At 38.9% G+C, this 19,392-nt stretch overlaps 1 protein-coding gene and 1 pseudogene across 37 annotated transcripts in view; one reads left to right on the top strand and one right to left on the bottom strand.

Annotated features, from left to right (window-relative positions):
* Positions 1–19,392, bottom strand: part of TAF1 (TATA-box binding protein associated factor 1) — a 97,342-nt gene that overhangs the window by 30,443 nt on the left and 47,507 nt on the right. For 14 of the 37 annotated variants that reach the window (XM_054251249.2, XM_078364193.1, XM_078364187.1 and 11 more), the window contains exon 33: positions 1,390–1,503. The exons of the other annotated variants lie outside the window; for them this stretch is intronic. In XM_054251249.2, coding sequence (XP_054107224.1) covers positions 1,390–1,503 — 114 coding nt within the window. The remainder of the gene's footprint in view (positions 1–1,389; positions 1,504–19,392) is intronic. 37 annotated transcript variants of the gene reach the window in all.
* LOC118150843 (small nucleolar RNA U13) lies at positions 4,076–4,197 on the top strand (annotated as a pseudogene).

Genomic DNA, 19,392 nt, shown 5'->3' with positions numbered 1-19,392 from the left:
AAATCTCACTGGCCCAAAGACCCTGAAAATGTTTTTTTCCCACAAATGAACCACCATTCCATTTAGCAACTTAAAAATATATAAATAGATAGCTTTGGCTAAAAACATATCCTCATATCTCTACAACTAGAAAAATAATATAAACACCTCAAGACACCTTTTCCTATAGAGTAAAATTTATAAAAGGCCTTGACTCTTCACTGTAAAGCACTTACTATAAGCCAGGTACAGCGTCAAAATAGAAAAACAAAAACCAAGAGATAGGTCCCTGATGCTCTTTTTAAGGGTTCATGGAAGTTAGATACATACAAAGTTGTAATTTCAATACTAAGGAACTATAAAGAAATAACTGTGTCAGAGAATTAGGCAGTGTTAAAGAACACTTCACAACAAAACAGTATTGTCATAGAAACGAAATGCCAAATGACAGTTACCACTGGGCAATTTCCCTCTATCTGTTTCAACTACAGTATTTTTAAAACAAAATGGAAATCCAATTTAGATATTTTTTCCAGAAACATTCATAATGACATCCTTTGCCTTTTTTGGGTCCCATATGATGAAGAAAATCATATACGATTTGTTTAACTTACACAAATTTTACTTAAACAAGATCAAATACTTATATGAATAAAAATTATCATAACATATTGTCAAGTATCAAACTGTCAAATTATAAGACAAAACATGGAGCTGGACATGGTGGCTCATGCCCATAATCACAGTACTTTAGGAAGTAAGGCAAGTGGATAACTTGAAGCCAGGAGCTCAAGACCAGCCTGGCCAATATGGCAAATCACCTATTAACAACAACAACAAAAAAAAAAAAAAAAAAAGAAGAAGAATTTAACTATTTCACTTGTCAAAAACGAAAAAGCATATACTATACATAAAAAAAGGTCCAGAATACTGGCTACTAAGGGGATGGGAGGAAGGGAAGAACAAGAGTTTTCCTTTTCACTTTATATAATTCTATGTTTTTTCATTTCTTCAATGAATATGTAATTTTTATAATAAAATGTTGAGTTATATAGTTTAGTTTTACAGGAATAATTTTTAAAGTGTTAATTATTCCCAGTGTTAGGGAGGTTATAGGGAAACAGATATTTTCTTTCACTGTTATTTTGACAATAAACAAATATAGCCTTTTGGAACACAATTTCAAAATGATCTCCTACAGAAATTTTGCAGAAGCACACATCAATAAAATATAAAAACAGTTAACTAGCCAGGCACAGTGGCTCACACCTGTAATCCCAGCACTCTGGGAGGCTGAGGGAGGTGGATACCTGAGGTCAGGACTTTGGGACCAGCCTGGGCAACATGGGGAAACCCCATCTCTACTTTTACGTAAAAATAAGAAAATTAGCCAGGCATGGTGGTACACACCTGTAATCCCAGTTACATAGGAGGCTGAGGCACAAGAATCGCTTGAATCCGGGAGGCAGAGGTTACAGTGAGCCAAGATCACATCACTGCGCTCCAGCCTGGCTGACAGAGAGACTCGGTTCCAAAACAAACAGAAAAAATAGTGAACAACTATCTGTAAGCCAGCATTATGGAAATACTTTAAATGCCTATCAATAGGAGAATGGTTAAATTATGATACATACATCCATGCTAAGAAATATGTTTAAAAGAATGTATAAATCTGTATGTACTAAAATGAAAAGAGAATCAGTAAAGATGTCAATTCTCCCCAAATTGATCATAGGTTTTAACATAATTCTTACCCAAATCCCACTAAGACTTTTTTATTCATACAGACAAGCCCCTTCTAAATTTAGTGGAATGGCAAAAGAACTAGAATATAAAATGGTTTTGAAAAAGAGTGAGAGAAATCACTCTGACAAGACTTCTAGAAATAAATCAACACCCTCAACTGATTTTGGATAAAGCTGTACGTACAGGACAATTCAATGGAGAGAGGACAGTTTTTTCAATAAATTATGATGAAACACTGGACATTCATAGGCAAAAAAAAAAGTACTTCAACCTAAACTTTATAGTGTACACAATAAATAATTAAGAATGGATCATGGATTTAGGTGGAAAAGGCTACAACTTTAAACTTTTAGGAAAAAACATAAGAGAGAACCTTTATGATCTGGGCAAAGACAATTGTTTTTCTTTTTTTGAGACGAGTTTCACTTTGTTGCACAGGATGAAGTGCAGTGGTGTGATCTTGACTCAATGCACCCTCTACCTCCCAGGTTCAACCAATTCTCCTGCCTCAGCCTCTCAAGTAGCTAGGATTACAGGTTTGCACCACCATACCCAGCTAAATTTTTTTTGTATTTTTAGTAGAGATAGGTTTCACCATGTTGACCAGGCTGGTCTCATACTCCTGACCTCAAGCAAGCCACCTACCTCTGCCTCTCAATGTACTGGGATTATAGGCATGAGCCACCACACCTGGCCAACTTCTTAAGAGACAAAAAAAACACTGGCCAGGTCTGGGGACTCACCACTATAATCCCAGCACTTCATCTTGACCTCCTGGGTCAGCCTTGACCACAGCCTTACCTCATGGGCTCAAGCAATCCTCCCATCTCAGCCTCTCGAGTATGTGGGACCATGGGCACACACCACCAAACAAAGATACTTTTTTAAATTTTTTGTAGAGAGGGGGTCTCACTATATCGCACAGGCTGGTCTTGAACTCCTGGGTTCAAGTAGTCTTCCCACTTTGGCCTCCCAAAGCATCAGGATTACAGGTATGAGCCACTGCGCCTAGCCTGAAAGACACTATTAAGGGACTGAAAAGGTAAGACACAGACTGGGAGAATCGTCTATCTAATAAAGGTCTTGTACCTAGAATATATAAAGAACTGTTAAAACTCATTATTAAGAAAACAGGCAGGGCGAGGCAGCTCACACCTGTAATCCCAGCGCTTTGAGAGGCCGAGGTGGGCAGATCACTTGAGTTCAGGAGTTCAAGACCAGTCTGACCAACATGGCAAAACCCCATCTCTACTAAAAATACAAAAATTAGCCAGGAATGGTGGCAGGCACCTGTAATGCCAGCTACTTAGGAGGCTGAGGCAGAAGAATTGCTCAAACCTGGGAGGTAAAGGTTGCAGCAAGCCAAGCTTGCACCACTGCACTCCAGCCTGGGTGACAGAACATGACTCTACAGACTGGGCGTGGTGGCTCACACCTGTAATCAACACTTTGGGAGACTGAGGCAAGCAGATCACTTGAAGTCAGACATTCAAAAAACAGCCTGGCCAACATGGTGAAACCTCGTCTCTACTACAAATACAAAAAAATTAGCTGGGCATGGTGGCAGATGCCTGTAATGTCAGATACTCAGGAGGCTGAGGCAGAAGAATCGCTTAAACCTAGGAGGCAGAGATTACAGTGAGCTGCCGAGAACAAGCCACTGCACTCCAACCTGGGTGAGAGTGAGACTGTCTCAAAAAAAAAAAAAAAAAGAAAAGAAAAGAAAAAAGAAAACAACACCACTAACACTGGGTCAAAGAAACGAACAGTCACTTCACCAAAGAAAACATACAGATGGGGCTCAGCACAGTGGCTCACACTTATAATCCCAGCACTTTGGAAGGCTGAGGTAGACGGATCACTTGAGGCCAGGAGTTCGAGACCAACCTGGCCAACATAATGAAACACTGTCTCTATTAAAAATACAAAAATTTGCCAGGCATGGTGTTGTGTGCCTGTAATACCTGCTACTCAAGAGGCTGAGACACAAGAACTGCTTGAACCCAGGAAGCGAAGGTTGGAGTGAGCAAAGATTACACCATTGCACATCAGCCTGGGGAACAAGCAAAACTCTGTTGAAAGAAAAGAAAGAATACACAAATGGCACATGAAAAGATGCCCAACATCATTAGCCATTAAAGTACAAAGTATTTGAGGAAATAATTTTAAGACTGAGAGCAAGAAAATGTTTTTAATTTAAAAAAAGAAAAATGCCAAGTAAAATCACAATGGAATAGAAGAACAGCTAAAAATCTAAAAAGTGATAATAATGAATGCTGCAGAGAAACTGAATCACATACATTGCTGGTGGGAATGTAAAATGGTACAGACACTCTGAAAGTGTGGTGCAATCCTTTTGTAGTTCATAAGCTTATGATGACCTAAGTGTGATGACACTGGGTTTTCACACTCATGTGTGAGATGTGCCTCCCTCAAACCTTATTACAATGTCAGTACATTACCCATCTGACGTGGAAAATAAAATGATTATAGTGCAGTTTCTTATAAAACTAAACATTTACATTTTATTCTTGGGCATTTATCCCAGAGAAATGAAAAATTAAACTCACCTAAAATCCTGTCCATGAATGTTCACAGCAGCTTTACTCATAGTGACAAAACAGTGAAAATCTGAATGTCCTTCAATGAGTAAATGTTTAAACAAACTCTGGTACAACCACATAATGGAACACTCAACAATTTAAAAAATGAACTACTGCAACAACAATTTAGATGGATCTCAAGGGAATTATCCTTTGTGAAAAAAGTCAACCTCAAATGGTTACATATTACATTATTCCATTTATGTAACATGCTCAAATGTCAAAACTATAGAGATGGGGAACAGACAAGTGGAACAGGAACAGTGGTGGGTGTGGTGGTGGGTGGGGGTGCAGATAAAAAGAACAGGGAGTTCCTTTACAGTAATAGTTCTAAATGTTAATTATGGTGGTGGTTATAGGAATATATGTATGGCATAAAATTACACATACATATGCACAAATGAATAGATTTTTTAAAAGGTGAAAACTAAATTTTGTAATTTACTTAACAGTAATGTACCAATATAAATTTCCTGGTTTTGATACTGAAGTATAGCTATGTAAGATACTGCCACTAAAGGAAGCTGAGTGAAAAGCCCACAGGACTCTGTACTATTTCTTGCAACTTCCTGATTCTATAATTATCTCAAAATAAAAAGGATCAGAAGATATTCAAGAACAAAAAAGAGGTAATTACAGAATAAAACAAAAACTTGAAAAACATACGTGTAATTTTTTTTTTTTTTTTTAACTGCTCCTGTGGACCAGGGCTACCCTACAGGCAGTGTGCTGAGAGCAGCATGTGTAACTAGTAAACACGCTTTGTGTAAGCATAGAAAAAAGTATATGAGAGTATATACCAAGTTGCTATCTCTGGGGAAATGAAAATATGAGATACAGGAGTGGGAGGGCAGGCAGAGGCTGTACGTTTTAATTTTATATATTTCTAAATTGACCTTTTTGTAAGAGGGTTTTCTTTTTTAATTTTAATTTTTATTTATTTTTTATTTTTCTTAAGACAGGGTTTCAACATGTTGGCTAGGCTGGTCTTGAACTCCCGACCTCAGGTGATCCGCCCGCTCCGCCTCCCAAAGTGCTGAGATTACAGGCGTGAGCCACCATGCCTGGCTTTTTTTTTTCTTTTTTGAGACAGAGTCTCACTCTGTTGCCCAGGCTGGAGTGCAGTGGCAAAACCTCGGCTCACCATGACCTCCACCTCCCAGGTTCAAGTGATTCTCCTGCCTCAGCCTCCTGAGTAGCTGGGACTACAGGCACGCACCACCATGCCCAGCTAATTTTTCTATTTTTAATAGAGACGGGGTTTCACTATATTGGCCCTCGAACTCCTGACCTCAGATGATCCACCTGCCTCAGCCTCCCAAAGTGCTGGGATTACAAGTGTGAGCCACCATGCCTGGCCTCGTTTTTTTTTTTTTAAAGGTCTACCTGACAGGAATGTACGTGACAGGTTAGAAGGTGATCTATCTAAAGGCTGGGACATTCACTAGGTGACTAGGCAAAACATAATGCAAACTTTAGTGACATACTAGATGTTGGAACTTATTCAAAGTAAAGAATCAAGAACAAGAGGTTCCTAGACATAGCTACTGGACAACGTTAATGCCCCATTAAACCCAATTTGGAAATTTCAAATGAGTGATTCAAGTAAAGGAGAGAGAGAAAGTTGGAATAAAGAAGGATAGGAGGAAACAGTAATACATTCAGTTTGAGGTATGTTTTAAGTTCCACTGAAGCATCCAAGTGGAAATATTTGGTAAGTGGCTGGGGATACAGATCTTCGTCTACAAGAGTCATCAGGAAAGAGGTGATAACTGAAGTTACGGGAGTGGGCAGAACATACAGCAAAGGAGATTACAAAGGAGTATTTAAAGAGGTGAGAGGAAAATAAGGGCTGACTTTTTTCTTTTTGGAGTCTCCTTCTGTCACCCAGGCTGGAGTGCAGTGTCACTATCTTGGCTCACTGCAACCTCCACCTCCCACGTTCAAGGGATTCTCCTGCCTCAGCCTCCTGAGTAGCTGGGATTACAGGCATGCACTATCACGCCTGGCTAATTTTTTTGTATTTTAGTAGAGATGGGGTTTCACCATGTTGGCCAGGCTGGTCTCGAACTCCTGACCTCAGGTGATCCACCCACCTTGGCCTCCCAAAGTGCTGGGATTACAGGTGCGAGCCACCATGCCCGGCCAAAGCTGAATATTGTCATAGAAGTCATCGGCCAAAGCTGAATATTGTCATAGAAGTCAATCACAATACAGTTGCAAGGAAAGAATGGTCAATGATGTCAAATACTAGGGTGAAGTCAAGATAAGGACAGAAAAGTCAAACTCTATCTGACAATTATGTGATCCTGTTTACTTGATTGATTGGGCAGGGTGGAAACCAGCTTAAAGCTAAGTGAGGCATTATTGGCAGGCAAAGAAAATAGTGCGAGATGTTACATATTCATAAAAGAAGTCTGGCTGTCATAAAAAAGAATGAAAGTCTGAAACATGCTACAACATGGATGAACCTTTAAAATATGCTAAGTAAAACAAACCAGACATAAAAGAATATTGCATATATTGTATGATTTACTTATATGATATACCTGGAATAGGCAATTACATAGAGACAGAAACTAGAATAGAGGTTACCAGGAGCTGGGAAGAAGGGGAGTTATCATGTAAGGGGTACAGAGTTTCTGTTTGGAATAATAAAAAAGTTCTGAAAATAGATAGTGGTAATGGTTGCACTACATTGTGAATATACTTAATGCCACTGATTTGTACACTTAAAAATAGTTAAAATGACAGCTGGGTGCAGTGGCTCACGCCTGTAATCCCTGCACTTTGGGAAGCCAAGGTGAGTGAATCACCTGAGGTCAGGAGTTTGAGACCAGCCTGGCCAACACAGTAAATCCCCATCTCTACTAAAAACACAAAAATTAGCCAGGCATGTTGGTACATGCCTGTAATCCCAATTTATTTGGGGGCTGAGGCAGAGAATTGCTTGAACCCAGGAAGCAGAGGTTGCAGCGAGCCAAGAGTGTGCCACTGCACTCCAGCCTGGGCAAAAGAATGAGACTGTCTCAAGAAAAAGATAGATAAAAGGACAATTTTTATATTATATATATTTTACCATAATAAAAGAAGTCTGTCTGGAAAGAAAAAGAGACAAGATAGACCAAGAGACTGAAGCAGGATTGGGGGAAGGTTTTTCTTCTCTTCAATGACATGAAATGACTTAACCTTCATATGGAAATATTTCTTCTTTTTTGTTTTGCAGCGGAGCGGGGGAAGACAGAGTCTCACTCTGTCGCCCAGGTTGGAGTGTAGTGGCACGATCTCAGCTCCAGGCATGTGCCACCAGTCACAGCTAATTTTTGTATTTTTAGTAGAGATGGGATTTCACCATGTTGGTGGCTAGGCTGGTCTCAAACTCCTGGCCTCAAGTGATCCACCCACCGCGGTCTCTCAAAGTGCTGGGATTACTGTTGTGAGCCACTAAGTCTGACAGGAAATACTTACATCTTGGTCCCAATCATTGATGGAAAAAAAAGACCCTTATTATTCATTAGTGGTCAAACTTATAGTAGTACCCTCATAGCACAGACTTAGAAACTAGTATTATGGAAATACCTTAAGCATTATATTTAACTTATGAACAACACTAAATCATCTATTCATATTCTTCAAACAACTTTTAGACTTAACCAGTTAGGAAAAAAAAGAGCACATGCACAATGGCAGCAAAATTTTTAAATTTTATATTGAATATTGACAATGAAAAACAAACAAAATAAAAACTTTTAAGTTACCTAGGGATAAACTCAATGAGAAATTCAAAAGCAACAAAAACTATAAAATGTATAGGAATAAATTTTAAAAAGACACCTAGAAACTACATGAAGAAAACTAGAAGCCATTATTGGGGGACATAAAAGAAAATGTGAATAAATAAAGAAACCTAAGCTTCCAAGTGGAAAAATGCAGAATCATAAAGATACACAGTTTCTCCAAATTAACCCATGAATTAAATAAAATTTTATAAATTTAATTTGTATAAAGTTGTAAATATATGTTATTTAAAATTACGTAAAATTATAAAATTAAGTAAAAATGTATGGATTAAATAATATAAATTAAAATAATCCATAAATTAAATCTCAATCATGTTGAGAATTAGAATCTAACAAAAATGACCTTAGAGTTTATTTAGGATAATTAGGCAAGCACAGTCAAGGAATTTAAAATTGTAAAGCCTTAGGGATAGAAACAATTATATTATCTGGTGATAATAGCATCAGACTAGACAAATAGATTGAAGAAGAACAGAAAGCTCTCAAATAGGTTCAAGAATATGTAAGAATTTAGTATATTATAAATTTGGCCAGGTGCAATGGCTTACGCCTGTAATCCCAGCACTTTGGGAGGCTGAGGTGGGTGGACCATTTGAGCCCAGGAATCCGAGACCAGCCTGGGCAACATCGTGAAACCCCATTTCTACTAAAAATACAAAAATTAGCCGGGCTTGGTGATGTGTGCCTGTAGTCCCAGCTATTTGGGAGGCTGAGGTGGGATAGCTTGAGTCTAGGAGGTAGAGGCTGGAGTGACCCATGCTCACACCACTGGACTCCAGCCTGGGCAACAGAACAAGACCTTGTTTTTGTTTGTTTGTTTTTTAAAAAAAAAAAAACAGGCAGCATTTTAATTAGTAGAAAAGATCAGCCTGTTCCATAAATGGGACTTGGACGCTTCAGCTAATATTTGGGAAAGAAAGTAAGTTATGTATTTATCTTATACTTAAGGTTCTATTCTAAAGAGTAGATAAACATTCAAATATTTAAAATACTATATGTAATAGAAGAAAATATGGTTTGCTATCTTGGGGGTAGGGAAGATCTTTTAAACAGTTATAATACCAAAGACAAGAATCATATAGAAATGACTAATAAATATGAAGTTTCTATATGTCAGAAATACCATAAAATCAAAAATTAAAGGACTTTCTGGGCATGATGGAGTAAATGCTATTTGATTAGTCCTCCTACTATAACCAGAAAACTAGAAAAAACAAATGAAACAACTGTTTTCAGACACTGAGCAACAAGTAGTATAAGATTGTGTGATCTCTGTGAGAAGGTACAATTGTCCCTGGCTTTCTGCTGACGGCAAGCCAAAGATAGCAGTCTTTTTGAGCTGTGGAGACATGCCAGAATCTGAGGAGGTTAAGACAGTTGGAAATTGCAAAGTGTAACTGGAAAAGAGGGTTCTCCACAGAAAAATATCAAGGTCTGCAAGGGTTCCCTTTAGTCTCTGGCCGAATAACTACTAAGCTGCACAGGCATAGGATGAGACTCCAGGAGGCCAGGCAAAGGTCCTATAACCTGAACAACTATCAGAGCCCACAAAAGTTGGGGGTAAGGGGAGACTTCTCAGTTTTTCTTTGTATCTAGATTGTGGGGTCCAACTGAGTCTTCTAAAACTTCGGGCTCTCAGGTTTCATGACACATGTTCTACCTATGTCCATCCCAAAGATGGTTTCTTACTGGAGTTGATTTTGGTTTTAAGAACACTAGAGGAGAAACTCGCTATGAAACCTTTGGGAAAGGGAATCATCATGACTCACTCAGTGTCACCTATTGGTTCAGACTATGCAGTTCATTTGAAATTTAACTAAATATTAAGTAGTCAGGCCTCTGCCAACTTTGTTAAGTCTGGCAAAAGTTTGGGTTGTATTTTTCAGAAGGGATTTATCTATATGACTCTCTCCTTTAACTGACATAGAATCTTACGGTCCTTTTGGGACTGCTAAATAACTCCAACTACTTAAAGTTGTGGGCTTCCCTGATTATTAATGTTCTTTTCAAATGCTAAACATGAACAGAGGTTCCGAGATTGATCTAGTACTTACGTGGTAGCCAGAAGGCACAAGGGCTTAACTCTATAATTGAGTGTACAGTCCATTGTCATCACTTAAGGACAAGACTGATTCCTCTGATACATACTGTCTATGTCCAAAGGCGTTTTGTATGGAGTGTTACTTATATTCTGGTTTTTGCCTAATGACCCTAATCTTAGTGCTAAGTATTCTGGCTATATACAATACAGTTCATGGGCTAAATATGTGACTAATAAAGGGTAAGCCAACGAAGTCAGTGTAAAATGTTATAGAATATGCTCATATGCAATATGATCTTATGTGTGAAGGATCTGAATAGAATAACATTAACCAGATATACCATTGTACTAATGTAGACTAACTTTAATACTTAGTAAAATTTTACAAAATAAAAATTTTTAAGTACAGAATAAAGTCCACATGAACTTTGTTACTATTTTCATTTTTTGTTTATTGAGACAGGGTCTCACTCTGACAACCAAGCTGGCGTGCAGTGGCACACTCATGGCTCACTGCAGCCTTGAACTCCTGGGCTCAGCGATCCTCCTGCCTCAGCCTCCCAAGTAGCTGGGACTACAGGTGCACACCACCATGCCCAGCTAATTTTTAAATTTTTTTTGTAGAGACAGGGTCTCTAGCCAGGGCTGGTCTTGAACTTCTGGCCTCAAGAGATCCTCCTGCCTTAATTTTCTTTTTTTTTTTTTTTCAGGCCCATACTGGCCAAATGCCTTAATTTTCATATCCTTAATTTTCCCCCAAAGCACCGGGATTACAGGAGAGTCACTGCACCCAGCTCAGACTTTGTTACTATTAATTAAAAACAGAGGTGGGATCATATTTGGCTGAAAGAACAAAGTTTCTTTTTTTTTTTTTTTTTTGAGACGGAGTTTCACTCTTGTTACCCAGGCTGGAGTGCAACGGCAAGATCTCGACTCACCGCAACCTCCGCCTCCTGGGTTCAGGCAATTCTCCTGCCTCAGCCTCCTGAGTACTGGGATTACAGGCACGCGCCACCATGCCCAGCTACTTTTTTGTATTTTTAGTAGAGACGGGGTTTCACCATGTTGACCAGGATGGTCTCGATCTCCTTGACCTAGTGATCCACCCGCCTCAGCCTCCCAAACTTTTAAACAGAGATATTATTTCATGTAGTATTATCTGATAGTAGGAAATATTTTATATGTGCCTTTAATTCCTCAATGTCTTTCTAGATGTCACCATTTCATATTACACGGCACTGCTAACCCTTAGAGTCCTATTCAGAAGTGTCCTATTCTCTCATCCACTGGTTAAGGATGGGGAAGAGTCAGCCTTCTAGGTTGTCCACTGCTACTACAAAGACATTATTTACTACTTCTTGCGGAAAAAAAAAAATTATCTCCTACTCCTTTAAGGGCTGCCTTTTTTTTTTTTTTTTTTTTTTTTTACTATGCTAGAGGTTGAAGACTAGGAGCCAGATTTGGCCTGCAGATAGACGTTTTAATTTGGCCAATGGAGTTAAGAAATATTTAAACTATTTGCAAGTATGCAAAAACTTGAGAAATGTCACATAAAAAGTCCAGATTTTCAGCTTCTCTTGAAAAATAGCAAAACTGGATACTCATTTTTTTAGGACAACAATCAGATGAAGTAAAAAGGACATGCAACTTCAGATGGAATATGTACTCTTCCAGTTTACCACAATCTCACCTGGCCCACCTTAGTCATTTACATTACTTGTCTGACCCCTGCAGAACACCTGAGTTTGAAATCTGTGTTCTTCACCTTTAGTCACCATTATTAATGGATTCTCATTCACAAAGACTTATGCACTTGGCACAATCATTCTCTCCGCTCCAAATCCCTCCCATCATAGTGAGTTACTTTCTTGTTCACATGTACAACCTATCCAAATCCCTGAAAATCTTTGTGCCAATAGTCTGCACCTTTGTTCCAGCCAAAGGCAAGAAGTTGTCTACTGAAAACTGCTTCACTTCTGAAACTTTCAACTCCAAATATTCTACTTTCTTACCACAGCCTTGTATCTTTCCAGTTTTTTCATTCTCTCTTACCTCAAGAAAACTGCCAGGCCCATTAATTTCTATCTCTCATCATATTAAGCCTCTCCTGGCATTAGCTTCATGCATAATCAGACCCATGTTTTAAAAACTAAGGTAATGTAGAACAATATAGCCAAGCTAGCTATGGGATCATTGTTGTATAGCTTCCTGAATCAGCTATTTTACTTGAAGGAGAGGGAATGTAATTTGGTAAGAAATTTGAAGCATGTTAAAGTACAGTTAAGCCTAATGAGAAGTTTGCATAAGTTTTTAAGATAAAACACAAATTGCCAAGGAAGTTTCAAGCTTTTTTGGAGCTGCTTTGAAAGATAGTCCCTCAAACTGGAGACTATACAGTCACAATCCTCCGCAACAAAGTGTCCTTTAGTGACAAGGTTTGAGATGCCTAACTTCAACTTTTTTTTTTTTTTTTTTTTTTGCTAATACCCCCAATTCCCAATCTTTCCAGCACATCCACAAAACAAAATCTCAATCCTGAATCAATTTTATCATCTGCCTTCTCAGTTTCCTAATTTGATTTGATAAGCACTGACAAAAATCACAGAACTGTGCCAACTGATAATGCCAAAAAAGTCTCCATCTTGAGTTGGACCCTCTAAAGCTGCTCAACAGCGTTCTGAAATGTCCCTAATCAGCTTTTTCAATTTCCCACAAAAATAATTCACTTACTGATATTTTTCTTCAAATTCCTTCTCCCACTTTTAATCTTAGCAAAATACCCTGTTTCCTACTTTACAGAGAAGTAAGATGCTACTTAGGTAGAAACTTTCTAAACATTTACCTTCCAACAGCCATAGGCATTTCATATCCTTAATTTTCTTCTCTTTGACCTATACAAAGGTCTCCTCTGTCCAACTGCCTTCATCCCCTCAACATATTGTCTACTTCCTTTTCCCCTTCACAGGCAACTCTCAATCTCTGCTTTCTTGCTTCCCATTCATTCATAACCCCTGCAGTCTGGCTTTTTATTCTACCACTTCGCCAAAATAGTTCTTCTAATAACCATCCTCTTTGGTCTTCTTTGTAGCACCTGACCTGTTGGTAACTTTCCCTCTTTGAAATCCTCTTCTCTTGGTTTGTATTATATATTATTCTCTCCTGATTTTTCTTCTTTCATTCTGGCCACTCCTTCATATTCATCTGTTATCTCAAATATTCAGTTTGTCAGGTCTATTCTTATCCTATAACCTCTCCTAAACTAAACAGTGATTTTTAACTTTTTTGGGGTCACACACAACTTTGATAATCTGACAAAATCGTCTTTCTATCCAGTAAAATATACAACCATATTTTACATACAACATCAGAGGGTTCAAGGAATGTATTCTCCCTATTTGAGCTGATCTACTCATATTTTTACACACTGTTGATCTGAAAAATAATCAAGTTTATAGTATAAATTCTTTTCTGAGGCCAAGTGTGACAGCTCATGCCTGTAATCCCACCACTTTGGGAGGCTGAGGTAGGTGGATCATTTGAGGTCAGGAGTTTGAGACCAGCCTGGCCAACATAGTGAAACTCCATCTCTTCTAAAAATGCAAAAATTAGCTGGGTGTGCTGACGTGTGCCTGTAATCCCAGCTACTTCGGAGGCTGAGGCAGGCGAATCACTTGAACATGGGAGACAAAGGCTGCCACGAGCTGAGATCACGCCACTGCACTCCAGCCTGAACTCTGTCTCAAAAAGAAAGAAAACAAATTGTTTTCTCAGCTTTGGACCTGTATACAGCTAACTACCTACTCTAAGTCTTCACTTAGATGTCCTACCCCAATACAACATACCAAGTTGAACTCTGCTATCTTTTCTCCAAACTGCTCCTCCTATATTTCCCATATTAGTCAATGGGACAACCTGCTGCCCAAGTTAAAATTTTGGATGTCATTTGATTTATTAATCCTTCCAAAAATGGAAATTTTTCATAGCTGCAAAAGTATTATGTGCTCACTAAAAAATTCAAATACCTAAGTTCAAGCAAGTAAAAGCTATCCTCAATTTCTCCCTTTAGTAATTCAATTGCATGGCAACAACTGGGCTAAACAGTGACTGACTCCTAGATGGGGTACCAGTTCATTGGCCCCCACAATATAGCCCATTTCACTCATTTATAAAAATACACCAATATATTACCTAAGTCTACCGTTTTGATAGCTAAGCAATATTCCATCATATAGATGTGCCATTTTTAAACAAGTTCCTACTGTTGGATATTTAGAATGTTCCGTTTTTACAATTTATAAGCAATGCTGGCTGGGCGCGGTGGCTCAAGCCTGTAATCCCAGCACTTTGGGAGGCCAAGGCAGGTGGATCACAAGGTCAAGAGATCGAGACCATCCTGGTCAACATGGTGAAACCCCGTCTCCACTAAAAATACAAAAAATTAGTTGGGCATGGTGGCGCATGCCTGTAATCCCAGCTACTCGGGAGGCTGAGGCAGGAGAATTGCCTGAACCCAGGAGGCGGAGGTTGCGGTGAGCCGAGATCGCACCATTGCACTCCAGCCTGGGTAACAAGAGCGAAACTCCGTCTCAAAAAAATAAAAAATAAGCAATGCTGCAAAGAACATTTATACATGTACCTTTATAAACTTGTGTGGAGTAGTCCCTAGAATTGAAGTTGCTTAGCCAAAGGAAATGAACATTTACAGTCCTTTAAAATGTTTGTACTAATTTATGCTTTCACCAAGAGCATAAGTGCTTGATACTATCTTAAATCTTCCTCCTTTACCCATACCCCCAACTTCTAATCATTTATGAAATATCCATTCTACCTCGTCAGTATCTCTATACCCTGCCTTCAACTTTTTACTCCTATTGATACTGACCTTAGTTTAGATTGTCAATATTTTTAACTGGGAATGCGCTGTCAATAGTTTCTTTACTGGTCTCTATCTTATTCTCCTCCTCCAATCCATTCTTCAGATAGATTTCAGAATGATCTTACTAATACCTCTTATGTCCCTTTCTCCTTCTAAAGGTTTGGTGTGACATACTAGGCCTTTTATAACTTAGCCCCTCTACTTTTAACATCTTGTATCTTACTACCAAATGTCGTAGATATTTGTAGTAGTAAATGCGTCCTAGTCATATTTAACTACCTGCACTTCCCTATCCAGGGCACCTTCATCTACTTTTGCATTTGTGCTATCTGCCGGAAATTCTCCCCCACTGTTTTCCACTTGACTATTTCTTTGGCACAGTAAGTAGCTATTATAATCAACATTCTTCAAAATTCAGTTCAAAAGTCACTTCCTCTTAGGAAGAATTCCCTGCTTCCTATACCAGAAAAAAACACAGAAAACATAAAAGATGAAAACAAAGACAATCCTAACCCTATGTCACAGAAACAACCACTATTATCACTCTGGTGCGTTTCCTTCCAGCCTTTTTTGGACATATATGCATTAGAAAAAAAAAAAAAAGCATGACTGAGATGAAATAAACATCTCTGTGCTCTGCTTTTCTCACTTAACATTGTGAGAATGTTTCGGTCATTAAGTTTTTCAAAAAAGAGCTTTAAATCTGTACTTAATAATTAATTATAAAGATAGCACTTTAATATCATCCCCTTTACGTAAACTATTCAGGTTAAATAAATCCTTGTTAATATAAATATCACTAATACCTTTAACTACAGCTCTGATTAGGATTATCATCTTACCACATGCTGAGTACTTACATGCACTATTTTATTTAATCCTCACAACAACCCTCTGAGGGGAATACTATTATTCTTATTTTACAGATGGAAAAGCAGAGACTAAGGGATTTGCTCAAAGTCACATTGCTATTAAGTGGTAGGGCCAATTTTCAAATCCAAGTCTACCTGACAATAAAGTCTATTCACTCAACAATTTTTTAGTCTCTCTATGTTGCCAAATAGCTTTCCAGAAATGTCTCACAATTTTATACTGCCAATAGCAGTATGTGAGTGCACCTGCCTCACTAACATTATGTCTACTAAAAATTTTAGCTGGCCAGGCACGGTGTCTCACGCCTGTAATCCCAGCACGTTGAGAGGCCAATGCAGGTGTATCATGAGGTCAGGAGTTTGAGATCAGCCTGGCCAATATGGTGAAACCCCACCTCTACTAAAAACACAAAAAAATTAGCCAGGTGTGGTGGTGCATGCCTGTAATCCCAGCTCCTCAGGAGTCTGAGGCAGGAGAATCACTTGAACCTGGGAGGTGAGCCAAGATGGCAACATTGTACTCCAGCATGGGCGACAGATCAAGACTCTGTCTCAAAAAAAAAAAAAAAAAGATCTCTTTCCATTGCATTTCCTTTTCTTTTTTTTTTTTTTTTGAGACCAAGTCTCACTCTATCACCCAGGCTGGATGCAATGGCACTATCTCGGCTCGCTGCAACCTCTGCCTCCCGGTTCAAGCAATTCTCATTTCTCAGCCTCCCAAGTAGCTGAGATTACAGGTGCCCACTATCACACTCAGCTAATTTTTGTATTTTTAGTAAAGACAGGGTTTCACCATGTTGGCCAGGCTGGTCTCAAACTCCTGACCTTAGGTGATCTGCCCGCCTCGGCCTCCCAAAGTGCTGGGATTACAGGGGTGAGCCACCATGCCGGGCCCAACTACATTTAGTTGATTACTAGTGCAACAGAATACTTATTCATGTTTGTTATTTAATTTTTGTCTTCTGTGATTTGTCCATCTGCCCTCTCCTTACTTTCCTATTAGTATCTTCTGGGTTTGTCTTACTGTTTTACATAAGCTCCTTGTAAGTCTGCCCTATATCCTAAGTCAGCCACCAGCAGGTCAAGTGCCTGTTAACACTCTTGCTTATCACTTGCTATACACAGTCTTTTTTAGACATCTGTAAGCTTACCAACACTTCCACTGCCAGAATTCTGGATGATTAACTTTAGGTGTTCTCATGAAACAATAATGGATAATTGACCCAACAAGGGGCATTTCCACTCTCTAATTTCCAACATATAATAAGCAGAGCAAAGTAGATTCTTTCAACCCAAACCAGAATGAACAAAAATACAAGTCTCATCTCCTTAAAGATATATGCATGTTCTGGTTACATTATTGTTCCCTGAACTTGTCCTGTTCTTTCATTCTTCCATGATACTAAACATTGTGTTCTCTGCTCAGAATGCCTACTTCTTCATCAGTCTTTCTGGCTGTCCAGTCCTTCACCTTTTCTCTCCAATTCTCTCTCCCTTCAGACAAACTTAACAGCCATACTACTTACTGCTAAAAATTATAGGATAAAAGTCATATAATCATATGGATTCTTAGTTGAGACCGCAGTATGCTAGGCAATTCTCTCAAATGCCCTTAGCTCCGTCTTCTATTTGTTTAAGGAATTGAAGAAATCATTTCCCTGCTTCATTCCTTCAATGTTTTCCCATTTAGGATCAAGTACAAACTGAAGTATGGCACACCAAACCCTCTGATTTGACTCTTGCCTGCCTCCAGTCATTCACCAATATGTACACTTGAACTGCAACACCAACACCTTGTTTCTTAAACGTATCATGCAATTTCAGGCCTCTGTGCCTTTATATATTGCTGTTCTCTCCACCTAGAACATTTTCTCCTCCACATTCTTTGCCAAGTAAACACCATTGATCTTTCAGAACTCAGCTTAAGAAAACTCTCTTCTGGATGGGTGTGGTGGCTCATGCCTGTAATCCTAACACTTTGGAAGGTCAAGATGGGACAATGGCTTGAGCCCTGGAGTTCCAGACCAGCCTGCGTAACACAGCGAGACCCCCATCTCTGTTTGTAAAAAATGAAAAAGAAAACCCTCTTCCAGAAAGCTTCCTCTAATGCCACTTTTTTTTTTTTTCTTTTTGAGATGGGGTCTCGTGCTATGTTGCCCAAGCTGGTCTTGAACTCTTAAGCTCAAGTGATCTACCCATCTCAGTCCCCCAAAGTGCTAGGAGTACAGGCATGAGTCACCACGGCCAGCCCCACTCTAATTTGGATATACTGTCCTGTGGCACTCTGTGCATGCTTATAGCAATAAAATGTAAGTACTATAACTTTCCTTTTCTGTTTCCCCAACTAAACTAAACTAATCTGGGGCAAAGACCATATCTAATTTTGTATTTGTAACATCTATCAGTGCCAGCACATATAATCACTCAAGGTTTGCTTAACAATTGAGTCATTCGAAACGGAATTATTATCCTCTGAAACATAGGCATAAAGAATGAACTAAAAAAAAAAAAAAAACTGAACTATTAGCTCATTTAAGAAGCCTTCCCTAACCCTCAGGTTAAGATATTCCTTGCTCTCATCTGATGCACTTTGTATATACTCCTATTACAGCCCTTGTTAAGCTGCATTTTACTTATTTATTTATAGAGACAGGGTCTTGCTGTCACCCAGGATATAGTGCAGGGGCATGACCATAGCTCACTGCAGTCTTTTAACTCCTGAGTTCAAGCGATCCTCCTGCTTTAGCCTCCCATGTAGCTAAGACTTCAGGCACTCACCACCACCTCCTAGCTAGTTTTTTAAGTTTTTTATACAGATGAGGTCTTGCTATGTGTGCTCAGGCTGGTCACAAACTCCTGGCCTCAAGCAATCCTCCACTTCAGCCTACCAAAGTGTTGAGATTATAAGCATGAACCACTGTGCCTGGTTCCAAGCTGCATTTTAATTGTCTCTTTCCACCAACTGGATTATGAATTACTTGAGGACAGTGACTGTCTTTCCTATCAGTAGATTAAGCAGCTAGCACAGAGTCTGGCATATGTTATTAAATCAACTCATGTACTGAGGAAAACTGCATGTACCAAGGAAGCTCACCATAGTCTACAGCTACCCATTTCCATAAACTCCATCTAAGGGCCTGGGGCATAGTTGAGTTTTCACATCCCAGGAAAAAGCAGTGATGCCTCAGAGACCAAAGTAACATCCATCTGATTTTTATTCTCACCTCATTTTTCTGTGCCTACCAAGATTTCAAAAGTAAGCATATATTATTTTTCACCATTAAAGGCTAATGGCAATCTTTATACAACATACACACTAAAATATATGCTTTCTTTAAAACAAAACAAAACAAAACAAAAAAAGACTGGCCTGGTGTGGTGGCTCATGCCTGTAATCCCAGTACTTTGGGAGGTCAAGGCAGGTGGATCACCTGAGGTCGAGTTTGAGACCAGCCTGGCCAATATGGTGAAATCC

The sequence above is a fragment of the Callithrix jacchus genome, chromosome X, assembly GCF_049354715.1.
Source record: "Callithrix jacchus isolate 240 chromosome X, calJac240_pri, whole genome shotgun sequence".
NCBI classification, from domain to species: Eukaryota; Metazoa; Chordata; class Mammalia; order Primates; family Cebidae; genus Callithrix; species Callithrix jacchus.
This window is presented reverse-complemented; position numbering and strand designations above follow the sequence as displayed.